This window comes from Capricornis sumatraensis, chromosome 1, assembly GCF_032405125.1.
Source record: "Capricornis sumatraensis isolate serow.1 chromosome 1, serow.2, whole genome shotgun sequence".
Classification (NCBI taxonomy): Eukaryota; Metazoa; Chordata; class Mammalia; order Artiodactyla; family Bovidae; genus Capricornis; species Capricornis sumatraensis.
In genome coordinates this window covers 233,020,566-233,048,330 of record NC_091069.1, presented here as the reverse complement: position 1 = coordinate 233,048,330, position 27,765 = coordinate 233,020,566, and the positions used below count along the sequence as shown (strand labels likewise).

The following is a 27,765-nucleotide window of genomic DNA, read 5'->3' as shown; positions in this document are numbered from 1 at the left end:
TGATCCTCATAGTCATCCATAGTTGACTGAAGGGACTGAATGGTCCCATCTTTAAAATGGGTATTGCTGGAGAATTGATTCTAGGACAGCTGAGGACATCAAAATCTGGGAATGTGCAAGTTCCTTTTATAAAGTGGTGCAGTGTTTGTGTATAACCTGTGCACATCCTCCTGTTTACTTAAAAGCATCTCTAGATTACTTACACTTAATCCAGTGTAGATGCTGTGCAAAATAGCTGTCAACACGCAGGAAATTTGAGTCTTGCTTTGGAACTTTCTGGATTTTTTTTTGCTCAAATGTTTTCAGTGTGTTATTGGTTGAATCCACAGGTGTGGAACCCGTGGATAGGAAGGGCAAACTAATATGAAATCAGGTGATTGAGCTTTTAAGATCGATTGAATTTATTCTTTTTAACAGGAATGCCTTTTGTAATCGCTGCCTCCTAGGAGTATCCTCGCAACACCTAGATTAATGGAACACTTGTTCCCAATAGAAAACCGAGAGAAGCAGCTCTGGTTCCTTCTCCCACGGCGCCAAACTTCCAAGTTTATTTTCTTTGCCAGTATGTCCACTGAATGATGAGGGTCTGAGACTATAGTTGCTGATGGAGGCAGAACTTGGCAGGCTTGACAGGAAGATATCATCAGGCAAATGGGAATCAGTACTGAGATGCTACATAAGCATGTGGGAGGGCATCAAATCCCAGTATAGTTCGTTCCAGAGACATTGCAAGGGCACAGATAGTTATTGCTCTTGAAATTATTATTTAGGCTGCGACACTACTTTTCTTTGGGGGAGAGTTACTTATATTTTAAGGCATTCACATTAAAAATGCATATAAATTATAAACTAAAATGCATATAAATTCAAAATGCCAAAAATCCTCACAAAATGCATGGATAAATATCATTCACACAGTTAATTAGATCAACTGCATACATGAAAGTAGCTTCATTACATGGAGCTGAATGGTCCCATCTTTAAAATGGGATTCATTCAGTGTATGGTTTTATAGATCTGAAATACAGTAGGGTTCTGTAGAAGGCTATGGAAACATGGTTGGGTGGTGACCTAACATTTTCATGAACAGTTACTTCTTATATTATGCCTTTGCAGTGCTTATTTGCGTTAATGATGTCTTAATATAAATAATGAAATGTAAAGATTTCTATTATTTTAAGGGGAGCAAAGTACAATACTGTGTTTTGGTCAATTTTTTGATGACTGACTTAATTTTCTAAATTGCCCCAGTAATATAATGAGATAGATAATTGGTAAGATTATTATATTGAAAAGTCTATTCTATTCCTCTAAAATAAAGTCTAAAGGCAAATGTAAAAGGTTTTAAGGCAGTGGCTTCCCTCATAGCTCAGCTGGTGAAGAATCTGCCTGCAGTGCAGGAGACCTGGGTCGGGAAGATCCCCTGGAGAAGGAAGTGGCAACTCACTGCAGTACTCTTGCCTGGAGAATCCCATGGACGGAGGAGCTTGGCGGGCTACAGTCCACGGGGTCGCAAGAGTCGGACACGAGTTGTCGACTAAAGAGGGAGAATGTTCATCTCAGTCTTCCCGTCCCTTGTCCTCAGCAACGAAGGAGGAGGTTCTGTTGTATACAGTTGTGATGTTTCACTTAATCAGTGTTTCTTTACCTTAGATAATTGGATTAAAGCCTCAAGGAGAACCAAGGATAGACTGTATTGCAAAGGTTAGTATTCAGAAAATAACCAAATTTCTGTTGAAGTTCTAGTATATCTTAAAAATACTTTAAAAGTCTAATGAATTTAGTCATTTTTTCCCCTTCTCTGTCATATTTTAAAGTCCACTGTAGTGCCATTCTTAGAATACACTCCTCCAACCTTCTGTTTGCTAATGATAATGCGAAAAGACTTATTTTCTGTGTGCACTTGATACCACACTCTTTCCCTTTGTATTTACACGTACCATATTTCATTGATTTTAAGATTCAATTTCTTTTTTCTACCTGAATAACACTGAAATTGGGGTTGGCCTTATAGTTGATAGAGTCTTAATAGTGTATAAAATTTTTTCTCTCTTAATAGTACATAAAGTGGTGTATATCAGTGACATCTGAGATTTAATGAAACACGATATCTTTTCCTTAAGGTAGAGGCATTATTTTGCTCTCTTATCCCTACTTTATTTTTTCCAGAGTGCTGTGCTATTTTCATTTCATGATTTCTTTTGTTTTCTCTCCATGCTGCAAAGTGCAACTAAGACAAATATGTAAATGATGGGTAAGAGTTCTCAGGAGAAACTGTTAAGTTCTAAATTGAATTTTGATACTGTGTAAAATAAAATATTAGCATTCCACCTCCAGTTAATGACAGAAGTGTCTTGATTGAAATGTTAAATTGAAATCACTTCTGAAGTTGTTTGCCAAAGAAAACTGTAATCCCTTTAATCATGAATGAATTTCTTATTTGGGCAGAAACTTGCTTGTGGTTCTCAAGTCTGATCATGCCTCAGAACCACTTGGAGGGTCTTTTGGGTCCCAGTTCTGCAGGTTCTAACTCAGTAGGTCTGGGGTTGCATTTCTAATTAAGTTTCCAGGTATTGGTGATGCTGCTGGTCTGGGACCCATACTTTGAGAACTCCTGCTTTAGAGCATGATCTATTTTGAGTATTTATTCATTGTTTAGAGTAGTATAAAAAGCTAGGAATCTTTGTGCTTTCTCATCTGGGTTGAAGTGTGCATGTGTAACCATAGGCAACTCACTAGGTCTCCTTATGCTGTGGTCAGCTCTGTAGGAAACGTGGATAAAAAAATAAGAGTCTCACTGAAAACCAGATTCTGCATCTGAGCTGAGTTTTTCTTGGTATACAAATCCTTCTAAAAATACAGTGAGCCTCTACTCTACTGCCATCTCTTAGAAGAAAATGTTTCAGCTACGTGATAGATTTCGGAAATGTGTAACTCTGTGATCGCCTTTGCTTGCAAGTCTTTCCAAGAGAAGGTTCCCGATGCCGGGTGTGAGCCCTCAGCCGGGCAAAAGTGCCGATTTTATGACAGCATCCTGTGTTCAAGGGCGTTTACCGCTGAACGTGAGCGGACCATGTAGATACACTTGAGCCAGTGAGTCTATGGAGCCAGCACCACCATGAAAGGAGAATGAACACACACACATACGCAGGCCAGAAGGGCAAAAGCTTTCCACTCCTTTCCCAAGGTTTCATTTCTATAAGCCTGTGGCCAGTATAAACAACTTTGTGTAACTCTTCCCTTAGGGTTATAAATGGGTTTTTCTCCTTGTTTATCTGTTACGTTTCTTTTGCTTCTAGAATAGTTGGGAGAAATGTTAATGAAAAATTTTGGTCTGATGACTCAGGTTTCAGTTGCTGTCCCTTTTGCTTTGAAGAGTTTTGTGGAAAGTACATAAAATAATCAAAATAGAGTTTTTGTGTTGTTTCTTGTGGATATTTTTGTTTTTAGAAAAAAACACAAAATTGGAAGAAATGTTTGTAAAATCTTGCATTACTAATAGGCTAGTTACAAAGGAGTGACCAGGTGGCATACACAAATTTTAGAGGTGTGGCTATGTGAACAGATGGAAACATTTATTGCATATCATCATATTGCTGTTTTCCATTAGATTTGTCTATATCAAGTGTTCTTGGTGTAAATTCTTCAGTTGAATTACTTTTTATGTAGTATATTTCTTTTGTCTTATACTCTTAACTTTGATCTGCTTTAATTGCTTTATACAAGTTAAGAGTTCTGGAAACACTAAAACATTGATGATAGGACATGCTCTTTAATTTTAAAGAATAGTTCCTGCAAAAGATGTAATATTCATATTTATGTCATTAGTTTTTTTAATTCCCTTACAAAAATGAATCGTATTCATTAAAGAAAATTTAGAAAAATACAGAAGGAAAAATTTTGGTAGATTTTTGCCCAGAGATAACCACTGCTTAGGACATTTAGTGTGTGTTTTTCAAATGATTTCCAAGTGATGGTGATATAAAATAAACAGAATGCATTCATTTTAAATCTTTATTTTGTTTTCAGTGGAATTTAGTGACTGCTAGTAGAAAACTATGACATGCAGTTTAACCCTAAAATTTATCGTTGTTCAGATATACCTTTTATTGTTTTAATTTCTAAATGTTTATTTTCACTGAAGATATAAAATGCAAGTTTAAAAGTCTACCAGCTTGATGGTGTTGATACAAACCAGTGGAGCAGTTCATTGAGCATGTGGCCATAACTGTGAGCCTCAGTTCCCCTCTGTGTAATTGATTGCACACATGAAAGGGTTGTTAGGCATAAACAAGGTAAATATAAATTGAGTGTTGTATCTGGCTGAACATACACACTGAAGTGCTCAATAAACTGCAACCCAAGGAAAACCTTTTACATTTTGGGGAACTTCTCTGTGTTTGTAGGAATTAAGCTCATATATTAAGGTTAAACAAAAGTAAGTAATGTACAGAAACACATTAAAGCGACTTTTTTTCTCCTGTGTAAACTGTTATTTTAGATTTCATGTTTTTTAAATTAGGAGTGTAACATGAGGTGGTATTTGAATAGTGGTTGAAAAAAAGGCTTCTATACTTTTTCTTAGCCTTGTTATTGCCTGTTCTTTTTGCAATTTTTGGTCTGGATCATTTCCCCCTTTTTGGAGTGTCATTGATTTAGTCTTTGCTATCTTGTCTATATTGCTTCTTCATGTGTTTCTCTCACTCCACACACATGTGCTACTTCACAGTGGTTCAGTGAAGTAAGCAGAGAGTAGGGGTTCCCTTAAGAGATTCTTAAGTTTTGCTGTAGTGTTTCATGTTTTCTTTCTAAAGTAGAGATTAGTTTATTCAAATCTACAATTCAAACATTCAGAAATGTTTTATATTATTGCCTTGTGACATTGCCACTGATTTTAATAATTTGGTGTCTCTGTCATCTACTCAGTATGTGTAAAGTTACAGTCATTAATACTGGACCTATTCAGAATGTGTTACATGAGAAATTTTGTGAATTGGTTATTTTTCAGGAAGAATACTAGGTTTGTGTTTTTATTGGGTATAAAAGTTTTTCTGAGGTATGCTTGATTTGTAATATTACATAAGTTTCAGGTATACAACAGAATGATTCATACTTGTTGAATATACTCTGTTTATAGTTGTTATAAAATATTCTATTCCTTGTGCTATACAATTCATCTTTAAACACATGGAATATAATTGCAGCAGTCATACAACACCTTTAATTGACTTACATGTGCTCATAAAATAATTCAAGGAAAATGTGATACTCAGATTGCATAAGAAGAGTATTAGCTCAGAGTACTTTAAAATTTCCCTTGAGTTTTTTATCAGCTGCATGATCCATTTTTCCTCTGACTACAGTTACCATGGTTATTTTGGACCTGCTGCCTCCCGGGCCCAAGTGGCACATTCTGGGTTGTGGCAGCTGTTGCTTCCCAGTCTGGAAGTGCACAGTACTTTATTCATTTTAGAATCCCTTGGTCCCAGACCTCCTGGTGCACTCCTGCTGTCAGTGGCTAGAGAACGGGCATTTGGTAGTTGGAACACAGATAGGATTTTACAGACAGTGCATGGGTAGATCGAGCTGTAAGTTAACGGGACTGTCATGGAAAGAAATCAGGAAATCAGGATAATTCATGTCAGGGGTTTAAATCAAAAAATTCTCTTGTAGCAAATACAGTTGAAACAGCTGTAGTTTCTCCATAGTGTTCATAATTGATATTGCTTTAATAAAAATATACTTTTAAAAACTATTTTTTGTAACCTAACGAGTTTCTTTTGTTTTCAACTTTAGAGTGAAAGCACAGCATTTCTATCAACTTATCCTTCCAATGGAACGATAGATTTAAAATATTTTCCATATTATGGGAAAAAACTGCATGTGAGTATTTAGAAATTCTTAAGTGATTGAGACTCTTGGGAAACTGGCACATCTGTAAAAAATGCCAGTTGTCTGGGTCAGGTAGACAAATGCCTGTGTAATGTGTGCATCATCTATTCTGGTTTTTAAATACACTGGTGTGGCAGACGGAGACTCCAGGTCTGCAAGTTGAGCACAAAACCGAAGCAGATAAGTTAAAGGATGATTATTTGCAAAATAACATTTTCTCTTTCGTGTCATAGTGTGTGCTTATTTAAAGAATATAGAAAAGTGGTTAAGTCATTACCCAGAGATAACTATTATTGTAGTGGAATTTCTGTATGTGGAATTTCTATATGTATTACATATATATATTTAGCATTATATATATATAGTAGTAAACTTTTAATTTTATTTTGAAATAATTCTAAACTTAAGTGGCTTGCACCATACAGAGGATTCCTATTAACCTTTTACCCAACTTGCCTGTGTTGATGTTTTAAATCATTTGTCTTATCAGTCTCATATATTTTTCCCATGAACCCTTTGTCATTAAGTTATGAACACGGTGCTTCTTTACCCTAAATCCTCTTTACATTGAATTTCCTAAAAGTAAGGACATTATCATAATAACCATCATGTACTTAACAAAGGAAATCAGCATTGAACTGTATTAATATGTGATCTACAGACCATGTTGGAATGTCACTAGTTGTTCCAGTAGTGTTCTTTATTGCACAAGAAAGTGTTTTCCTGGTCCAGGTTGTTACATTCTGACATCTTTAGTTGCCTGTAACCTGCAACAGTCCTCAATAGGTCTGCTTCATGCCCTTGAACTCTTTGAAAATGAGTGCAGGCCTTTTGGGGCTTACTTTGTGGCTTATGTTCCTCAGTTTGAGTTTATCTGATGTTTTTTCATGGTTAAATGTAGGCTGTGCATTTTTGGCATGAATGCCTAAGAGGAAATGGTATGTCCTTTTCAGAATGGCATGTCAGGAGGGATGTGGTATTGAGTCGCATTGATGGTGATGTTAACCTTGAACACTTACTTGGTTAAGGTGGTGTCAGCCAAATTGCTCTGATGTAAAGTTATACTTTTTTCCCTTCCTTTTTCCATTTACTAGTTGGCATTCCACTCTAAGAAAGTGCATTTTCTTCTCCACTATTTATTTATATTAATATAGTCTCATAGATTGTTACATAATTTAGGTGTTAATACATTATAATCATTTATTTTGGTGCTAAAACTCTCCCGCATTTGGCTGATGGAGACTGGCTCTAGCTTCTGTGTCCTTTAGGCATGTTCCCTGGATTCCTACAGCACTAACTTACTTTCTGGCACCACAAGGGGTCCAGGTTCATCTTTTATTTCCCCTGCTTTGGCCCTGGAATTAGCCCTTAGTTCCTTTTAGTGAAGGCTTGTATTTAGAAACCACAATGATGGCAAAACAGTTATGAGTATATTTGCACCAAGTTAAACAGCAACCATAAGGATATTAGAAACCTAAGTAACATCAGTGAGGTAATCTTCCACATGTTTATCAAACATATTAATAGATAAGCACATGTTCTTCTCAAACACCTGGAACTGTCACAAAAATTTATCATAAAAAATGCATCTTCAAGTTTCATAAGATAGAAATATATTATAATAATACCTTGTGATCAAATGCAGTAAAACTAAAAATTATTGAAATAAAAGTGCCCTTCCTAAAGAGGGAGGAGGTGGGACCTCTCTATTAAACAACTCTTGAGTAAAGAAGGAAACGTAAACCAAGTTTATAGAGTATCTAAAAAAATAATGAAACACAACATAATCACAATCTATGGAATACATTTAAAGCAGTGCTTAGAGGAAAATTCATAGTCGTAAACACTTTGATCAGTAAAAAAAAGTAAAAGTAAATGAATATTCAATTAAGGAAAAAGTAGAGGATAAAAAAATACATCTAATTAATAGATTAAAATCTTGTTTGTTTTTTTAATTTTTAAAGAATAGGCAAGCTCCTGAAAAGTGCAGTTAAAGTTACTGTAGAATTTGAATTAATGTATTTTCCTTTATTTGCCAGGGGAGCTACCTGCAGCCACTAGTTGCCGTCCAGGTCAGCTTTGGTAGTGATGGTGACGTAAAAGAAGTAATGGTTGAGTGCAAGATTGATGGATCACCCAACCTAAAAACCCAGAATGACCGTGACAAGTTTTTAGGACGCGTTGCATTCAAGATCACCATGCATGCATAGTAGGAGTTAGGATGTCTCTACAGAGTAAACGTTGTGTTGTCTGTCTTCATTTTGTATAAGCGGGACCTGCCATTCCAGAATTATGAGACCGCCTTGGAGAAAGGTGGAGTGGTACATGACACTGGGATAACATAATGTGCTTCCAGATAATAGTGGTCCATGTCCTTCGGAGTAACTGCCTGTTGCCTCTGCTGCCTTTTGAACCATGTACAGTCACCAGATAGGGACTGTGAACACCTGATTCTGAACATGTAGGTTGGGGGTCTTGTCCAATTTTTATGTGGTTTAATTGCCAAGTGTCTAAAGCTTAATGTGCTGTGCTATGTAAATATTTTATAGATTTAACACTGGTTAACTGTCATATTTTGATGCCAGCAAAGTTTTAAGGGATAAAATGGTACCTGACCAACATCAAGTGACTTTATAGCTGCAAGAAATTCAGTGTGTGGAAAAGTTCTGTATGTGAGGAGGAAAAAGGAAAATAAAAGTGGATTTGAAAGGTTGGCTTGGATGTTTTGTAAAATTATTTTTTACGTGCTGAATTAGTTTGTGGATCTTTTTGACTTGGAACACAATCTTTTTGCTGCAAACCATGTAAAAACAAGCAGAAAGAGATAGTGATGGGATTATTTTTAACACTGGAACTAAATCTTTTAAAGTAGTTAGATTGAAGTATTTTAGACCATAGATAAAAACAGCATTTTTAGGTTGGCCATTAGGAATACACACCTAAATTTTTATGAAATTAAATTCATAAGATTTAAATTGTGCAAGAGTTTGTGGGATCTGATGACTGCTTTTATTTAGCCAACTGTGGAGTGGACTCTAATAAAAAATACAAATTTTGAAATATAAAAAACTTAAAACTTTTTCAGAGCTTCAAACCAAACAGTAGTTTGACTTCAGCATCGTTTGATTAGTGTCATGAAACACTTCCTCCTTCAATCTGAGGTGTTTGGTATGATTCTTTGTCATAATGTGAGCTCCTTTCTCCTCACCTGAAAAAGGGGTGCTTCCCATACGATCTGTGGTTTTTTAAAAAGCCCCCCCCACCCCGTTTATTAATTGTTACTTTTCTCCTTAAAAACCAAAGCTGGTATATTTGAGGCTTTGTTTGTGTTAGTGCAAGCCAGGAAGAGCAGGGATGCACCCAGCAGGTTCAGGAGTGGCTATCTGGAGAAAACCTGAGTGCTCTGGGTGGTCTCGACTGGCCAGGTGGGCCTTGACGGCCCCAGAGCAGCCTGCACACTTTGGTGGTTATCACTCAGTCCCACTGGGAGGTCTGCTTATTGCTCTGCCACTAAGATCTTAGTGATTACAGATTTTCATTGTAGAAGCCTCCTTTGCAACTGAAGAAAATGATTCTTGGAATTTTTTTTTTAACTTGATTAACATTTTAAGAAGTATTCATCTTTGGCCTGGCTGGGTCTTCATTGTTGTGCGGCCTTGCTCTAGTTGCAGAGAGTGGGGGCTGTTCTCTACTAAGAAATATTCATCTTTGGCCTGGCCGGGTCTTCATTGCTGTGTGGCCTTGCTCTAGTTGCAGAGAGTGGGGGCTGCTCTCTACTTGTGTTGTGCAGGCTTCTCGCTGTGGTGGCTTCTCATTGCAGGGCACGGGCTCTAGGCACACGGGCTCAATAGTTGTGGCTCACAGGCCTGGTTACTCTGGCATGTGGGATCTTCCTGAACCAGGGATCAGACTCATGTCCCCTGCGCTGGCAGGCAGGTTCTTAGCCATTGGACCACTGGGGAAGTCCCTGGAGTTGATAAACCAAACCTTTACTTTGATTTTCCTCTCAACCCTATCTCTTAAGAGTATAAAACGGGGTGGGGACAGGGTGGTGAACGGCAGGCTGCAACTAGGATATTACTTTAGTCAGCTAAGTGTGAACAGGTCCTCAGCAGCTATCACTTAAATTTTTGTATCTTTCAAAGTGTAGTGTGGGTAGAAATTTTGTTTTATGGAGCTTCAGTTCAGTCGCTCAGTCATGTCCGACTCTGTGACCCCATGAATCGCAGCACGCCAGGCCTCCCTGTCCATCACCAACTCCCGGAGTTCACTCAGACTCACGTCCATTGAGTCAGTGATGCCATCCAGCCATCTCATCCTCTGTCGTCCCCTTCTCCTCCTGCCCCCAATCCCTCCCAGCATCAGGGTCTTTTCCAATGAGTCAACTCTTCGCATGGGGTGGCCAAAGTATTGGAGTTTCAGCTTTAGCATCAGTCCTTCCAGTGAACACCCGGGATTGATCTCCTTTAGGATGGACTGTTTGGATCTCCTTGCAGTCCAAGAGACTCTCAAGAGTCTTCTCCAACACCACAGTTCAAAAGCATCAATTCTTTGGCACTCAGCTTTCTTTACAGTCCAACTCTCACATCCATACATGACCTCTGGAAAAACCTTGACTAGACAGACCTTTGTTGGCAAAGTATTGTCTCTGCTTTTGAATATGCTGTCTAGGTTAGTCATAACTTTTCTTCCAAGGAGTAAGTGTCTTTTAATTTCATGGCTACAGTCACCATCTGCAGTGATTTTTGAGCCCACCAAAATAAAGTCTGGCACTGTTTCCACTGTTTCCCCATCTATTTCCCATGAAGTGATGGGACCAGATGCCATGATCTTTTTCTGAATGTTGAGCTTTAAGTCAACTTTTTCACTTTCCTCTTTCACTTTCATCAAGAGGCTTTTTTGTTCCTCTTCACTTTCTGCCATAAGGGCGGTGTCATCTGCATATCTGAGGTTATTGATCCCGTCAGTCTTGATTCCAGCTTGTGCTTCTTCCAGCCCAGTGTTTCTCATGATGTACTCTGCGTATAAGTTAAATAAAGGAGCTTAGGTAAAAGCAAAGTACTTCTCAGAACATGTGATAAGACTTGAGATATTCAAATTGGGTTGTGTGGGTTTTGGAGATAAATAAAGGGGCATACACAGTCACATCTGTACCTCCTCGGTTCAGGAGGTTGGCCATGGCTCAGCCCAACTGCTGATGCAGCCCACTGTCAATGACCTTAGTTGACATACCCAGTTTTTCCTAGCTCTGTTTCGTGTTGAAATTAGAGGTGTTTAACAGCTTCTTCGCCAGCCTGCTGTGGGCCAGGTAGTTTCTAGACTGAGGATAAAGAAAGGAAGCACTGTGGTCTCTTGAAGATCTTAAACGGAGGAAGCAGGCTCTGAGATGATGGCAGGTATGTGCAAGGGAGTTGGGGAGGCCTAGGTCATTCACAGGTACCCCAAGAGAGTGTGGGTAGGGGCTGGGTCTGTATGGAATGGATATAGAGGCTGACTAGGAATGAATGGAGCCCTGGACATGTGTTGAGTCTGTGTTTCTGCTCCATGTCAGGTTTTTCGTAGAACTTCATGTATATCTTGTTAACATGCAGATTCTGATTCCCTAGGAGACACTACACTGAGCAACCTCAATGATGCTTATTCACAGACCACAGTTTGACTAGCAGGGGACAAAGAACTAAAGACAGCTTTGCATCCTCAGTGACTGAGTCCGGCACTAATTTCATTACTGGATGGAGAAGATTAAACTGTCAGTTGACATTAACTTGTACTTAAAATTCAACAGGTATGTTATTAATACATTTCTAGCTAAAAGAAAATTATGGGTTAAGTTTCTTTAGATTTCCAAACTTGGGATTTTTTTTTTTAATACTGCTGCTGCTAAGTTGCTTCAGTTATGCCTGACTCTGCAACCCCATAGATGGCAGCCCACCAGGCTTCTCTGTCCCTGGGATTCTCCAGGCAAGAATACTGGAGTGGGTTGCCATTTCCTTCTCCAATGCATGCATGCATGCTAAGTCGCTTCAGTCATGTCCGACTCTGTGCAACCCCATGGACGGCAGCCCACCAGGCTCCTCTGTCCACAGGGTTCTCCAGGCAAGCATACTGGAGTGCGTTGTCATTTCTTCTCCAAGGGATCTTCCCAACCCAGGGATCGAACCCACATCTCCTGTGTCTCCTGCATTGGCAGGCAGGTTCTTCACCACAGCGCCACCTGGGAAGCCCATACTGTATCATAGTGTCTCAGTACATAGTATCTGTTAGTTGGGTTTTCTGTACCAGCTACTTTCCCTACCTCCCATATGCATCAGTTCAGTTCAGCTTAGTCCTAGTCAGTCCTATAACTTGAGTCCCATTCTCCTTTCTTAGTGGTAACTTTGCCCCCATGTGCAGCAGTGAGATAAGAAAGGTTGGTCTGACCTCTTCATGAAACCCAACAGGACTGCCCTATCACTAAAGGTACAGCCCTGTGGGGAGGACTTCCCAGATTTTAGATAGGATCTGATGGAAGAGAGAAATTCATGTAGAATCCATGATCCTTCATTGTGGAAGGAGGCGTAGGGGGATTTGGACTTAAATCTTGAATTGCATTTGATTGCTTGGAAATCTTTGGTGCAGTCCTTACTCTTCTGAGCTGCAGTTCTCATTTTAACTAAAATGAAGCTGTTGCCCCCCTTCAGGACTGTGAAGATTAAACAGGGAAATAGGCCATGCCAACATGTGGTGTTACTGTTCAGTCTCTCAGTGGTGTATGATTCTTTGCAACCCCAGGGATGGTAGCCCATCAGGCTCCTCTGTCCGTGGAATTTTCCAGGCAAGGATACTGGAATGGGTTGCCATTTCCTCCTCCAGGGGATGTTCCCCACCCAGGGATCAAACCTATGTCTCCAGCATTGCGGGTGGATTCTTTACCACTGAGCCACCAGGGAAGCCTGCCAGCATGTTGTAGTTGTTGACAGATGTTTGTTTCTGAGGACTTCCCCCTCCTTTTGAAGTTATGGAGTTTTCAGTAACTTGGGATAGTGTAACTGCTGTGTTGCTGCTGCATTGAAGGATTGTTTATTACTGAGAATGGCATGGTAAAGGAGGAGTTGAAAGTCTTTTTTGGCTGCCTATGATCCTGTGCAGTGGATTTGTATGGAGGGAGGGGGAATACAAGTGAATTTGAAACTGTCAGTCCACGTAAATTTGAATTTCAAAGGATTATTGTTGCTTTAATAAAGTTATCAAGTTGGCATTTAAAGAAGGCTGAACAGAATCTGCTATGTTGATATCAGAGTTTTCTAGCTCCCTTGCTCCCGCCCTGAAGGAGCTGTATTTCGAGCAGTGGGTGAACAGTGGGTCTTCATGTGCGCCTCCCTGAGACTGGCTGGAGGTTGACTGCTGCTCTAGGGAGGGAGAATCTGTTCCCAGGAGGGCTTCCTTCACCCCAGAAGTGACACAAGGAGATCAGGGTCTTCCTGAACAAACCGGTTTCCTCCCAGTGGCTTGTTTTCAAATAAGTCCCTATAGAACTTCTTATGAGTAATTTTTGGATTTGTGGTCAGAAGCATAGAGCAGTCTTTGACCCCTGTCACAAGTGGCAGGATTTGTCTGTTGAGGACGAGCTTACTTTTTAGAAAAAGAATTCACTAGGGAGTCAAGACTGGTAAGAGCTGATATCTAAAAGTGAAAACCAAAGCAGAGCATGTCTCCTAATCTGCTCTTTTAAGATTATTTGTGTGGTCTTGGGATAACTCAGAAGAGCCTTGATAGAATGAATTGGATCTGACTGGTGACCAACTATCATTAGTTGTAGATTTGCTTGAAGACAGGCCCACTACCCACTCAGATATGAATCTGTTTGGATTGAAGGGAGTGCAGCTCTGCTGGTGACAAGAGACCCTGAGAAAACCAGGAGACAGGGCTGCTGGCTCAGGTGAACTGGGGGTGGTGCTGAGCTCCCCAGAGCCTCGTGCTGACAGACTGGAAGCGTCCCTTCTGTTCTGCAGGTCAGAGCCCCCGCCAGGCCTCTTAATCACAGAGCCAAAGGAGAAGGGTGGGTGACATCAAGGGGCAGGCATGGGTACCATGTGCATTAACCTCGTTCCTTATGATCTTCCCTCTGGGTGGCTAAGAACAGCTGGCGGACGGTGTGAAAAAGATGGATTTCCTGCAGAATTATGTGCACCCTCAGATAAGAGCTCCGCTGGGGTGGGGAAGGAGTTGATGTGTTGAGACTATATGGCAGGGTGGAGAGTGGCCAGTGATAACAGGAGTGACAACTAAGGGCCAGGGAGGAAGAGCCAAACGTGGCGTGGCAGGCGGAGAAGTTGACAGGGATGACTGAAAATTCAGAGCACCTCTGAGACCATTCATCCAGCTTGCACCTGCTGTGGATGAAATCACTGTGGTCACTGGCATTTGGGCCCCATGACCTCCGCCAGGACCTGTGCTCCTGTTGCATCATGTGGCAGTAAGGATGTTGCAGATGAAATTAAGGATTTACTTCTCAGTTGACTTTAAAATGAGATTATCCTGGATTATCCAGAGGGCTCAAGGTAATCAGGGGAGCCTGAGGCAGAGGATGAGATGGTTTGATGGCATTACTGATTCAATGGACATGCGATTGAGTAAATTCTGGGAGTTGGTGATAGATAGGAAGGCCTGGCATGCTGCAGTCGATGGGGTTGCAAAGAGTCAGACACGACTGAGTGACTGAACTGAACTGAGGCAGAAGTCAGGTCCCAAGTGTGAGGATATTGTTGCTCTCCTGATGAAGATGGCTGTGTGGAAATGGGAGAAGGAACCGAATTCTGGAAGCCAAGTTTTCTCAGTCCTCCAGAAGAAAGTTCAGCCCAGCTCACATTGTGCCTGCAGCCCTGTGAGCCCCCAAGACTGCTCACCACAGAAATGGAGACAATAAACAAATGAGTATTATCTGAAGCCACTAAATTTGTGGTCATTTGTCATAGCTAATGGAAAGGAGAAGGAAATGGCAACCCACTCCAGTGTTCTTGCCTGGAGAATCCCAGGGACGGGGGAGCCTGGTGGGCTGCCGTCTGTGGGGTCACACAGAGTCAGACATGACTGAAGTGACTTAGCAGCAGCAGCAGCAGCAGTGGAAAGGTAAGATGGTCATTTCTCAGTGAAATTTGTATGCCCTAACCCAGCCTAGGGTGCATGTGATTCATCAAGGAATCCTGTTTAAAATGCATATTGTGGACTTCCCTGGTGGTCCACTGGATAAGAATCCGCCTGCCAAAGCAGGGGACGAGGCTTTGATCCCTGGTCCAGGAAGATCCCACATGCCAGTGGGTCAACTAAGCTACTGAGCCTGCATACCCTAGAGCCCATTCTCTGTAATAAGAGAAGCCCCCACTTGGCACAACTAGAGAGAGACTGTGTAGCAACAAAGACCTAGTAAAACCTGAAAAATTATAAACTATTCTGATGCAGCCATGTCTGGGGTGGGGCCTGAGAGTCTGCATTCCTGACATGCTCCCACCTGCTGCTAAAAAAGAGCACCTTTGCCCACAAGGTCCTGTGCATCCTGATCAGTGCACGGCCTGGAATTCAGAGCCAGGGCAAAGGAGGGAGGGAGTGGACACTGAGTGGAGAAAGGCCTAGTATACATCATAGTGCTGTGGAACAGTATTCACAGAGATTGAAGTGGAGAGGAGCCCTGTGCCATGAGCCCCTGGCTTTTATGTCTTGAGTTTCATGGCTGTGGTCCGTGACCTGCATGGCAGGCAGGACCTTGCTACGGGTGGGATGTTTCCATGTCCTTTGCTTTTTTCTGAGGCCTTAGAGGAGGACAAGAGCTGGCAGCTATTGGTGCTACCTTCCTGAGGCAGTCAGACTGATAGTGCCAGTCTGACCTTCAGCCATGTCCTTGCCAGCACCGCCTTTCTCCCAGCTGAATAGAAGGTCAGCTTTTGGAGGCCACTGGCTTGGTGATGAAGGGAACCCACCTTATCAACACACTCTGCAAAGTTGCTATCACTTAGAAGGAATAGTCATTCATTAAAAAAAGAAATTTGGACTTCCCTGGCAGTTCAGTGGTCAAGACTCTGCACTTCTGAGGTAGAAGTTTGGTCCCACATGCTGCAAGGCACAGCTTACCAAGTTTTAAAAATTTAAAAAATGTTTTAAATGTGTATCAGGCAGTGTACTAGGATCTTGGGACACAGGGGATCAAAACAAGACCCCTTCCTCATGGAGCTCACAGCCTAACGACTACAGCAAGGCTGAAACTGCTTCTGGTAGGCTCTGTATGGGTGGCTGTAATTGCTGCTCTTCAGGAGGCAGTGGCCTCTGGCCAGGGTGGGCTGCTCCCCCTGCTATGCTTGCCTTCTGCCTCCAGCCTGCACTCACCAGGTCTGGGGAGCCTCTTCTGAGGAGACACGTTGGAACTGACTTTAAATGGCTTTAAGTTAGGATCTACCCGGAAGGATGGCCGTAACCACACCTGCAGACCCAGTGTTCCGAATACTCGCCTTTTAGAAATGCTTTGAGACAAAGGATTGTAGAAGGCTCTGTCAGATCCTTAACTCCAGTGGACAACAAGTTTAGCAGGTATAGCATGCGCAGGATTCCAAGATCTGTATTAATTGGGAAAAAATAGTGCTTACTCCTTGGAAGAAAAGTTATGACCAACCTAGATAGCATATTCAAAAGCAGAGAGATTACTTTGCCGACTAAGGTCCATCTGGTCAAGGCTATGGTTTTTCCTGTGGTCATGTATGGATGTGAGAGTTGGACTGTGAAGAAGGCTGAGTGCTGAAGAATTGATGCGTTTGAACTGTGGTGTTGGAGAAGACTCTTGAGAGTCCCTGGGACTGCAAGGAGATTCAACCAGTCCATTCTGAAGGAGATCAGCCCTGGGATTTCTTTGGAAGGAATGATGCTAAAGCTGAAACTCCAGTACTTTGGCCACCTCATGCGAAGAGTTGACTCATTGGAAAAGACTCTGATGCTGGGACGGATTGGGGGCAGGAGGAGAAGGGGACAACGGAGGATGAGATGGCTGGATGGCATCACTGACTCGATAGACGTGAGTGAATGAGCTCCGGGAGCTGGTGATGGACAGGGAGGCCTGGCGTGCTGTGATTCATGGGGTTGCAAAGAGTCCGACATGACTGAGCAACTGAACTGAACTGAGTGTAATATTTGTAAGTATGTTGCAAGTATAAGAAACATATGTTAGCATTTAAATGTAGTGCAAGGGCTCCTGAAAGCCTGCTCTCTGGTCCTTAGTCATTGGAGTTCCTCAGAGAAGCAGCTGTTTTTAAAGAGTGTCCAAAAAAATTTTTAAAAAGTGTCCCAGAATCTATCCCAGGAAGTTAATGAGGCACCCGAAGTAAAGTGACTTCCCAGCAGACCCCAAGGATCAGCCAGATTTGGGGTGCCCCAGACCTGTGACAGCCTTACTGGAGGTACCCCAAGCAGTCAACTGTTGATACGGCAGATGCAAACAGCAGTGCATTTTTCTCTGCAGTCTGGATGGGTGTCTTTTTCACACTGAGTCTTCTGATTAGGGGTGGCCTGGGCAGAGGAGCACAGCCTGTCCTCCGGGCTGTTGCAGACATACCCAATTGGGTCTTTCTAGACTTTTCCCTTATAGATTATTACAAAATACTGAGTGCTAAACAGTAGGTTCTCATTGTTTACTTGTTTTATACATAGTAGCAGGTGAGTCTTTTGATTTTAAACATATATTTATTTGGCTTCACTGAGCCATGTGAGATCTTTAGTTGTGGCATGTGGGATCTAGTCCCTGCCCAGGGATGGAACATGAGCACCCTGTACTGGGAGCTCGGTGTTTTAGCCACTGAACCAGCAAGCAAGTCCCGGCTGTCTTTTGATGCTGGTCTGGCGCGCTTTCTGCTTGACTCCCTGTGTCGCCATTTCTGTTAGTCCTCTAGTTACAAGGCTTCTGAATAGCAGCTCCCAAGGCTGCACTCAGTCTCCCGCTGGCCCGACTGTCCCCAGCCTGCCAGGAACACGCCTTTGTCCACGGCATTCCTGCCTCAGGGTCGTGCGGCTCCGCACTTGCCCTCTCTGTTCTCAGGCCTGTCTGGGCAGTGGCTCTTTGCTGGTCAGTGCCTGTCTGTCCTGTTTAGACCCGGTCATTTGTGCTGTTTCGTGACACCGAAGCATCAAGTCTGTGAAATATGTATCTCTTCTCATCAGTGATTGTTGCCACCACCCCCCCAACTCCGCCACCCTTCCCCAGGCCAGGAACCTACCCTCTGCGGGCCTCTGGTCTCTTTCCCTGCTACCCGGGGCTGCCTGTGACATCCCCCCTCCGAGGCATCCGATGCCCCTGCACCTGTTGTGCTGACTTCTGGCCATACTCGCTTTCCCCCAGTTCCTGAGGGATGTTGCTCAGAATTTAACATTCCTGCACCGAGGCGAGGCACGTTCCCACCCTGGTTTCCCCTGAAGTGCCTGGGAGGCACTGGGAGGGCACAGGGGAGGCTGCCTGTGAGGATGAGAAAAGTCCAACCAGGGACTTGCTTTTAGTGGCGTTCCACTGGAGAGTCAGGTCTTTGCTCAGACCTGCCCTCCCATACTGAAAAGCATGCCTGTTTTTGTTAAGCACCCAGTCCTCCTAAAGCACCTAAAAGAGTGTTGCTCCAGAATGCAAATGTTTCTGCTTATAAGAAATTCTCCTTCAGCAGGGCTGCTGCAGGTAAGAGGGGCTGTCCATGGTCTCTGCCTGCACTGACCCCTCTCTGCCTGGCCACATCACAGCTCCTGGGTGTTGCCCACCTCAGACCATGTGGTCCAGGCGAGGCTGCCATACCGGCCAGTTTGCAGGGGTGAGGAGCTGCTTGAGCCGAGCTCATCTGCATGGTCTTTGCAGCCCCACAAGTTGGTGTTGGGGTAGCATGGTCCCAGGCTGGTCCAAGGAGCGTGAACTCCAAGACACAGGTCAGGAGAAGTGCTGACCTGGGCTGGAGGGCTGGGGGCACTGAGGAGTCTAGCAGCTGATGGGGACCATCTGGCCACCATCTGGGGAGAACTCGCCTGAGAAAAGAACCTGCAGGGTCAAGAGATGGGCAGGGAGGCAAACAGCAGACTTTTGGGCACAGCCATGCCACCTTCAGACACCACCTGCTGAGGACCCCACTTCCAAAAGATGCTGCCCTCAGAGAGGCTGGGGCAGGAGAGAGGGGCTTTGTTGTAGGAATTAGTCTTTCTTTCCTTTGCCACTGTGCCAACTTGCTGCACAGACCTCAAAACCATATTCTCATTCACAGGGAGACCCAGAGAACTGACCACCCATACCCTCACCCCCAACCAACTCTGAGCCAAGAAGTAACAGATAGCCCATTTGACCTGGATTTCTTGGTGTGAAACGTAAGCTTACACTTACCAGAATGGAAAAGACTACCTTGAAGTGGCCTGGAGCGGCTCTCACTGATCCGTAGGAGTACAACCTGGACCTTGGCAGCTCACCTTCAATCCTGGCTCTGCCCCTCGCTCGAGCTGTGTGACCTTGGACAGTAACTTCTCGGTTTCTCAGCTTTGTAAACTAGAACAGAGTCTTAGAAGAATGCATGGCCATTAGTGCCCAATGCTTTAGCTACTTAATACTGGTTTCTTTTTTTTTGGCAAAATTTCATGGTTTTAGTAACAGGCACACAGTGTGCACAGAAGCTCTCTGTTGGTTTTCTTTGGTGCGGAGCCTGGCATGGGGATTGGTGGCCAGCTGGGTTGCGGTCTCCATGATGGCTTGACGGTTCTTGGAGGAGACCTGAGCAGTCTTGAGCACCGTGAGGTTTGTTGCCCATCAGCAGCACTTCAGGCTCTTTGATGTTGGGTATCAAGATCTGGCCCTTGAATCTCTCATGCACCCTGTTATCTGTGCCAGTTCTGTTTCAGTTTAAAAAAAATTTTTTTTTTTCAATTTATTTGGCTGCCTTGGGTCTTAGTTGTGGCACACAAGCTTAGTTGCTCTGCAGCACATGGGATCTTATTTCCCCGACCAGGGATGGAACCTGTGTCCCCTGCATTGCAAGGTGGATTCTTAACCACTGGACTTAAGGGTCTGATGTGCTGGACTAGTTTCTTGGTGTCTTTTTGATGATCTAGGTCTTTACATGGGGTCTGAGGGTGGCCATGAGTCACAAAGGAAACGACTGCCTCTGTAGGCAGCACTGAGGAAGAGAGCTGCTACGATTAGAAAAGATTTGTTGTTTAGGAACAGAGGATTTCTCTCTTCCCCCAAGAGTCTCCCTGGCTGAGGCACATTGCTGCACTCTGACCACTGCAGACATCTGGAGCCCACTTTTCAGTGAGGGAGACTTGCTCGAGGCTGATCGTGGTTCCCTGGGATAGAGGAGAAGCATCTTCCCCATCAAAGACTAGTCAGTAATTCAGTGTACCAATGACTAAAAGAGTTTAGCCCCAATGAGAAGTGCATCCTTGACCTGTGAACACATGTATGGGTGCAGAGAATAGAAAAACAGGTTGTGTGCCTGGCCCAGGAGACCTTTTTTAAATGGACTATCCCTGGGCTGGATTCACCTTTTAAACCAGGCATCTTAAGTGACTCTTTAAACTTCCCTTATGATTATACAGTGGAAGTGACAAATAGATTTAAGGGATTAGATCTGACAGAGTCCTTGAAGAACTATGGATGGAGGTTCATGGTGACATTGTACAGGAAAGAACATCCCCAAGAAAAAGAAATGCAGAAAGGCAAAATGTTGTCTGAGGAGGCCTCACAAATAGCTGAGATAAGAAAAGACGTGAAAAGCAAAGAAGAAAAGGAAAAATATACCCATTTGAATGCAGAGTTTCAAAGAATAGCAAGGAGAGATAAGAAAGCCTTCCTCAGTGATCAATGCAAAGAAATAGAGGAAAACAATAGAATGGGAAAGACTAGAGATCTCTTCAAGAAAATGAGAGATACCAATGGAACATTTCATGCAAAATGGACACAATAAAGGACAGAAACAGTATGGACTAATGGAAGCAGAAGATATTAAGAAGAGGTGGCAAGAATACAGAGAACTATACAAAAAAGATCTTCATGATTCAGGTAACCACTATGGTGTGATCACTCACCTAGAGCCAGACATCCTGGAATGCAAAGTCAAATGGGCCTTAGGATCACTACGAACAAAGTTAGTGGAGGTGATGGAATTCCAGTTGAGCTATTTCAAATCTGAAAAGATGATGCTGTGAAAGTGCTGCACTCAATATGCCAGCAAATTTGGACAACTGCAGTGGCCACAGGACTGGAAAAGGTCAGTTTTCATTCCAATCCAAAGAAAGGCAATGCCAAAGAATGCTCAAACTACCGCACAATTGCACTCATCTCACACGCTAGCAAAATCATGCTCAAAATCCTCCAAGCCAGGCTTCAGCAGTATGTGAACCGTGAACTTCCAGATGTTCAAGCTGGATTTAGAAAAGGCAGAGGAACCAGAGATCAAATTGCCAACATCTGCTGGATCATTGAAACACCCATAAGAGTTCCAGAGAAACATCTGCTTTATTGACTATGTCAAAGCCTTTGTGTGGATCACAATAAACTGTGGAAAATTCTGAAAGAGATGGTAATGCTAGACTACCTGACCTGCCTCCTGGGAAATCTGTATGCAGGTCAAGAAGCAACAGTTAGAACTGGACATGGAACAACAGACTGGTTCCAAATCGGGAAAGGAGAATGTCAAGGCTGTATATTGTCACCCTGCTTAATTATCTTATATGCAGAATACGTCATGAGAAATGCTGGACTGGATGAAGCACAAGCTGGAATCAAGATTCTCCGGAGAAATACCAATAACTTCAGATATGCAGATGACACCACCCTTATGGCAGAAAGCAAAGAACAACTAAAGAGCCTCTTGATGAAAGTGAAGGAGGAGAGTGAAAAAGTTGGCTTAAAGCTCAACATTCAGAAAACTAAGATCATTGCATCCAGGGCCATCACTTCCTGGCAAATAGATGGGGAAATAGAGACTTTATTTTGGGGGGCTCCAAAGTCACTGCAGATGGTGACTGCAGCCATGAAATTAAAAGACACTTGCTCCTTGGAAGAAAAGCAATGACCAGCCTAGACAGCATATTAAAAAGCACAGACATTACTGTGCCAACAAAGGTCCCTGTCTAGTCAAAGCTATGGTTTTTCCAGTAGTCATGTATGGATGTGCGAGTTGGACTATAAAGCAAGCTGAGCATGGAAGAATTGATGGTTTCGAATTGGACTGCACGGGATCCAACCAGTCCATCCTAAAGGAAATCAGTCCTGAATATTCATTGGAAGGGCTGATGCTGAAGCTGAAACTCCAGTACTTTGGCCACCTGATGCGAAGAATTGACTCACTGGAAAAGACCCTGATGCTGGGAAAGATTGAAGACGGGAGGAGAAGGGGACGACAGAGAATGAGATGGTTGGATGGCATCACTGACTCGATGGACATGAGTTTGAGTAAGCTCTGGGAGTTGGTGATAGACAGGGAAGCCTGGCATGCTGCAGTCCATGGGGCTGCAAAGAATAGGACACGACTGAGCAGCTGAACTGAAAACTTAACCTTGGGGCTTGGGAGGAGCCTCGTGTTGACTCCTCCAGCATTTAAAGCTTTTCCCTCCCTGGATACAAAGATGGGGTGGAGTAAGCTCTCCGGCTGGAATGCTGTCTTTGCAAATGAGGTGGTCTCTTTATTACCTTGGGAGAGTTTCTCATCTCTCTCCCCCAGGCTTCTCCTGGGATGTGTTACTGATAAATTTCCATGGAAAGCAGCTGGAATTGTTTTCATCATGTTTTTGACTATGTAACATAACAAGCTCACGCCCTCCCATGCTGGCTGACTTCTCTGGGCAAGTGTTCTCTTGTTAACAGCTGCCCACACTTAAGTAATGAAAAGTCCAGTGGCTGCTGGTTAGAACAAGTGTGTTAATGGCAGCAGCAGAAGGAATGAACTAATTGGTACTGGACTAGGGGTCGGGTGGGGAATGAAGCAGCTGTTTCTATATTTGAAACACAGACCATGTTGACTCGAGACTTAACCAAAGAGGTATAGCCCTCACCCTTCCATGGTGCCCCACAGGGTCTTAGAAAATAAATACTAACTTTCCCTGTGATGAGAAAAAGGGGGACAGCATGCAGGGGCCTAGGCTGGTTGGAAAAGCACAGCTGGTCGATGGGCAAGTTGCTAGAAGGGTTTGCTCTCTCGGACCCAAGGGGGAAAGACAATGAGGCCCACCATCCTGATCTTCCTAAGAGGCAGCGTTTCCCTCCTTGGATCAGTTTATTTTCTCCTACCACCCAGTTACTTCTGAAGCCAGGCAGACATCTCACTCTTCTCCATCGTGTCCTCTCTCAACTCAATCTGGTAGAACATAGGGTGGTAAGAGACCAATCTTTCAGGTTTACCCAGGCTTTGGCCAGCTCATTCATGCTGAGGTGACGGTGCTAGTTGATTACTCAAGACTAAGCAGAAGATTAGTGTAAGAGAGTGTAGTGAATGAACCTGTGCGTTCATTTGTTCAATAAAGACTTAACCTAGCATTACATACCAACTGCTGTACCAGGCCCTGAATTTACGAAGATGAAAGTCCATGTATAAGAAACAAACTCCTGATTGTAAATTACTTTCAGAGGATTTTTAACTTTCAAGAAACAAAGATGTTCACATTGACAGCGAAGCTCAAGCATTCACGAGTGGGACAGGTGCCAGCTGGTGACGCCAAGCCCGTGAGCTTCAGAGACTTACCTCCCTACTGTTCCATGTGAGTGAGCAAGCGTTCCCACCACCAAGGTCCCCCAAACACACACACACACACACACACACACACAGGAGGAAGACAGGTCAGGGTGTGCAAAGTGTCTTCTCTACCCTCCTTTCGGACTGTGTCTCACTTCACTAAAAAATTTGCTGACAGAGTTAACAGACTGTCAACTGCAGTGTGTTCTAACACTGTATTCAACATGACAAAATCCTACAGAAATATTAGAATTTGGTTATAAGAATATGCATAGGAATTATGGGATTGGATACACACAGGTGTAAAGAAATAACTAAAATTTCTCAAGTGGCTTCTCATCCAAGGTCATCAAATGAAACTGATTGTGTTACTGGCTTGTCTCATCAATCTGTTACTATATACCCAGCAGGACTTTTTCTTTTTTTCCATCTGCTGTTTGTTTGCACTGGGTCTTCGTTGCTTCCTGCAGGCTTTCTGTAGTTGCAGTGTTCAGGCCTCTCCCTGCAGCAGCTTTAGTTGTGGAGCATGGGCTGTAGGACTCTTGGGCTTCAGTAGTTGTGGCGCACGGGCTTAGTTGCCCTGTGGCATGTGGGATCTTCCCAGATCAGGGATTGAACACCTGCCCTCTGTTAGCAGGCATGTTCTTAACTGGACCACTAGGGGAAGTTCCCCAGCAGGACTTTAACTCCATCAGAGACTCCCAGTCTAGCAGCTGATATTTGTTGAGTCTTACAAACAAAAATCTAAACACAGCATACCACCGCCACACAGGACATCATACTCCTGCTCTCCAGCTGACCACGGGCCAGGCCCTCCAGCACCTCCATTGCCCCATGTGGCTACTGCTGTGTGGGTGTTGCAGTCTTTCATTTCTGTGCTTATTCTGCCCATGGTATTTCTCCCCCAAGTTTTTTCTCCCATCTGCTCTGTGTCTGTCCTTTATCATAATGACTGGGAGTGGTCCCAGCCTGCCCCAGCAGGCACCAGCCTCCCTGCCCTAACCCCAGCCAACCCTGCAACTTGCTAGTGCTTTGGCCCTCAGGCTCTGAGAAACCTTTCAAATGGGATTCAGGGTGGGGAGGGCATGGGGGCAAATGCTCTCTCCTAGCCACCGATTTCTTTGGCCAGGCCTGTCTTTAACCTGCAGTCAATGTATAGGCAAGTTTCTTGGCACAGGCCCTACAGGAAGGTAATGGCTGCCCTGATACCTACCAATCCTTAACCAAGAGGCTTTAGAAATGCCCTTTTGAGAATCTTCCCTGGGAGCCCCAGAGAAGGTGGTGTCTTTTAACAAGCATTGTCTTAAAGGGCTGACTCCTCCTCCAAAGGTCTTCATCCAAGAGGTGAGGAGGCCCGAGCCTGCCACTCTTGAAGCTGCCTGCCTTCTCTGTGTGCTGCCAGGTCTGAGTCAGCCCCATAGTGGGATAGGCAGGCTGTCCACACCCTGCCCCAGCCCGCCTGACTGAGGCGGTGGGAAGATGGGTGGGGACACTAAGACCCCCCAGAGAAAACACAGCTTTTCTTTCATGCCTTTAATCTGACTTTCAAGAATGTCCACTGGATTCACATTTTTTTTTTTTTTTTTTTGCCTCACTGCATGGCATTTGGGATCTTAGTTCCCTGACCAGGGATCAAACCCTCAGCCCCTGCAGTGGAAGCACAGTCTTAATCACTGGATCACCATGGAAATCCCTGGTTTTAGTTCTTAAAAATAATTTCTACAAGTCTTTTTTTTTTTAAACCAAGAACTCAGTTTTTTATTTCATCATTTCTTGCATTTTGAAGTACTCCTCGATGACATCCTTGGCCTGAGACTCTTTGCCACAGTTCTTAACCGCCACACAACTGCAACCAGCCACTTTACAGGGTTTTCCCTCTCAGTTTTACAGAGGCCTACCCATTCCCCTAGTTTCTTGTTGCCATTGACCTTAATCAGGTTGATTTGGTCCTCAGCACCAAGGGTCTCCACTAACTTGATATACACAGGCTCATCATAGTTGGATGCACGCACACAGAGATGGGCCCGACACTTGTCTAAGGCTTTGGCAGCTTCGTGAATTCCGTGTGCTAGGCCATCGTGGATGAGGGCAGTCTTCAGCACTTCTTGCAGAGCATTATTAATATCCATTACACCTCCAGCAGCTATGCCGTCCTCGGCCATGGCAGTGGGTTACGGGTGAAGCCGAACCTTGAAGGCACCCAAGCCTCCGCCTCCCCACTCCACGGTGGCAGGGAAAGAGGTACAGGTCTTTTTAAAGTAAAAAAATCTTGTATTCAGATTAAAGATCCAGTACAAGTCTTTGTTCATTGGAGGTTCAAACACAAATCTGTTTATTTATTAGCAGAGAAAAGAATTCCTGTGGAGATCATACCCTTCAGGACCATCATTTTCAGGCTTTAGTATGTCCTGTTCTCACGACTGGGGCTTACCTGGTGGTTCAGATGGTAAAGAATCTGCCTGCCATGCTGGAGATTTGGGTTTGGTCCCCGGGTCAGAAAGATCCCTGGAGAAGGATTTGGCAATCCACTCCAGTATTCTTGCCTAGAAAATCCCCTGGACAGAGAAGACTGGCGGGCTAGTCCACGGGGTCTCAAAGAGTTGGCACACTTCTCAGGACTTCTCATTGAATTCTGGCTTTTGGGGGCCATGGCCAAGTGCTAGGGCAAGAAAACAAATCTCCTGACCACAGTACAGTAGACATCACAGTACTCAAGGCCTTGAGCGAGGCAGGAGACATGCAAATGAGAAGTGGTTGGTGCCGGCTGCCGTGCCCCAGTGGCGAAAGTAATTTGCATGAAAGTGAGTGGTTATGACAAGTACTTTGCATTCAGTGGGCTTGGCTTCACCCACCCTGATACAGGCCTGCCTTCACCAGAGTGCTTTACACTGCGATTTCCTGAAAGCAGGTTTTGGCAAGAAACTGGAAAGCCCCCTCAGGAAGAAGGCAGAGCTGGCAAGGAGCTCCCAGGCATTTGGCAATTGTCCACAGTAAGAACATACTGAGCCCTCTTCCCAGGCAAGAAAGTGGGGGAGATTGGAGGTGTCTTCAGGCAGTGGAAAGAGGATCTCCAGGAGATGGTAATAGACAGGGAAGTCTGCCATGCTGCAGTCCATGGCGTCACAGAGTCAGACACGACTGAGCAACTGAAGAGGAGCCAGTACTCAAAGAAATCACATACAGAAATGGAAGGAGTGTGGAACTGCAGGCGCAGTTCATCCTCAAATAGGAACCAAAAATGGCAGATTGACTGTCAGATGAGTTCTGCTGCCGGAGAAGACCCTTGGCTGAGGCTGTCTTCTGATGGCTTGTTACTGAAACCTCTGTGGAGCCCAGATCAAGGAGCTGTGTACTGAAGTCAACAACGCCTTCGGCTCTGCGGGCACCCTCCCTGGTCAGCACTGGGGCCATTGACTATGTAGGTGGCCACCAGCAACACTCCCAACAGTCCTCCACAACATCCCCAACATGACCACAGGAGCAAGAGCACTTTCGCATAATCAAATCAGTGACCCAGCATAATTCACGTGGGTCCTTGAGCATGCCTGCCAAATGGCCCTAGGAACTGAGCGGAGAGGATCTGCTACTAGTTTGGGCTCACCAGTTCAGGAAATCCCTGGGATGAGGGGTGGGCACTGGTTCCCCGCTTCCAACAGTGGACAGTCCACACTATCACTGACTTGATCCACTGAACTCAAGGAGAGTCTGCAGGGAAGATGCCTTTCCTCCTGGACATTAACATTCTTTTTTGGGGTCATGCTGTATGGCTTGTGGGATCTTAGTTCTTTGACCAGGGATTGAAAGCATGCCCACTGCAGCAGAATTGCAGAGCCCTAACCACTGGACAGCCAGGAAAGTCACGCTGGACATCATGAGCGCTTCCTTGAGCATTTCCTAGTGGCCTCGAAACTGGCCCCAACCTGTGATCCCCAAATTACTCCAAACCCTTCGTTCTGACTGTCCACATGCCCACCACACACCCACCTCAGACTGTACATATTAACACAGCGTTACCAAGGGCCCCTGCCTCTCCCAAGGCAGGCAGAGTTTGCTTGAGCAGGAGGTGCTGGGAGCCATGGTGAATCCTGGGGCCTGGCAGCACTCTGTACTCCTCACTGTAGATCTTGTCTCTGATGCTGTGGTTTGGTTAAAGGGAAGATCAGGAAGC

General features: G+C 44.1%; 1 protein-coding gene across 1 annotated transcript in view; it reads left to right on the top strand.

The window, feature by feature from the left end:
* ATP1B3 (ATPase Na+/K+ transporting subunit beta 3) overlaps positions 1-8,591 on the top strand; it is a 34,797-nt gene extending 26,206 nt beyond the window's left edge. Inside the window, exons 5-7 of the mRNA XM_068976992.1 lie at positions 1,654-1,704; positions 5,797-5,883; positions 7,932-8,591. Of these exons, the coding sequence (XP_068833093.1) occupies positions 1,654-1,704; positions 5,797-5,883; positions 7,932-8,102 (309 nt within the window). The 3' untranslated portion in view covers positions 8,103-8,591. The remainder of the gene's footprint in view (positions 1-1,653; positions 1,705-5,796; positions 5,884-7,931) is intronic.
* Positions 8,592-27,765: the final 19,174 nt, after the last annotated feature.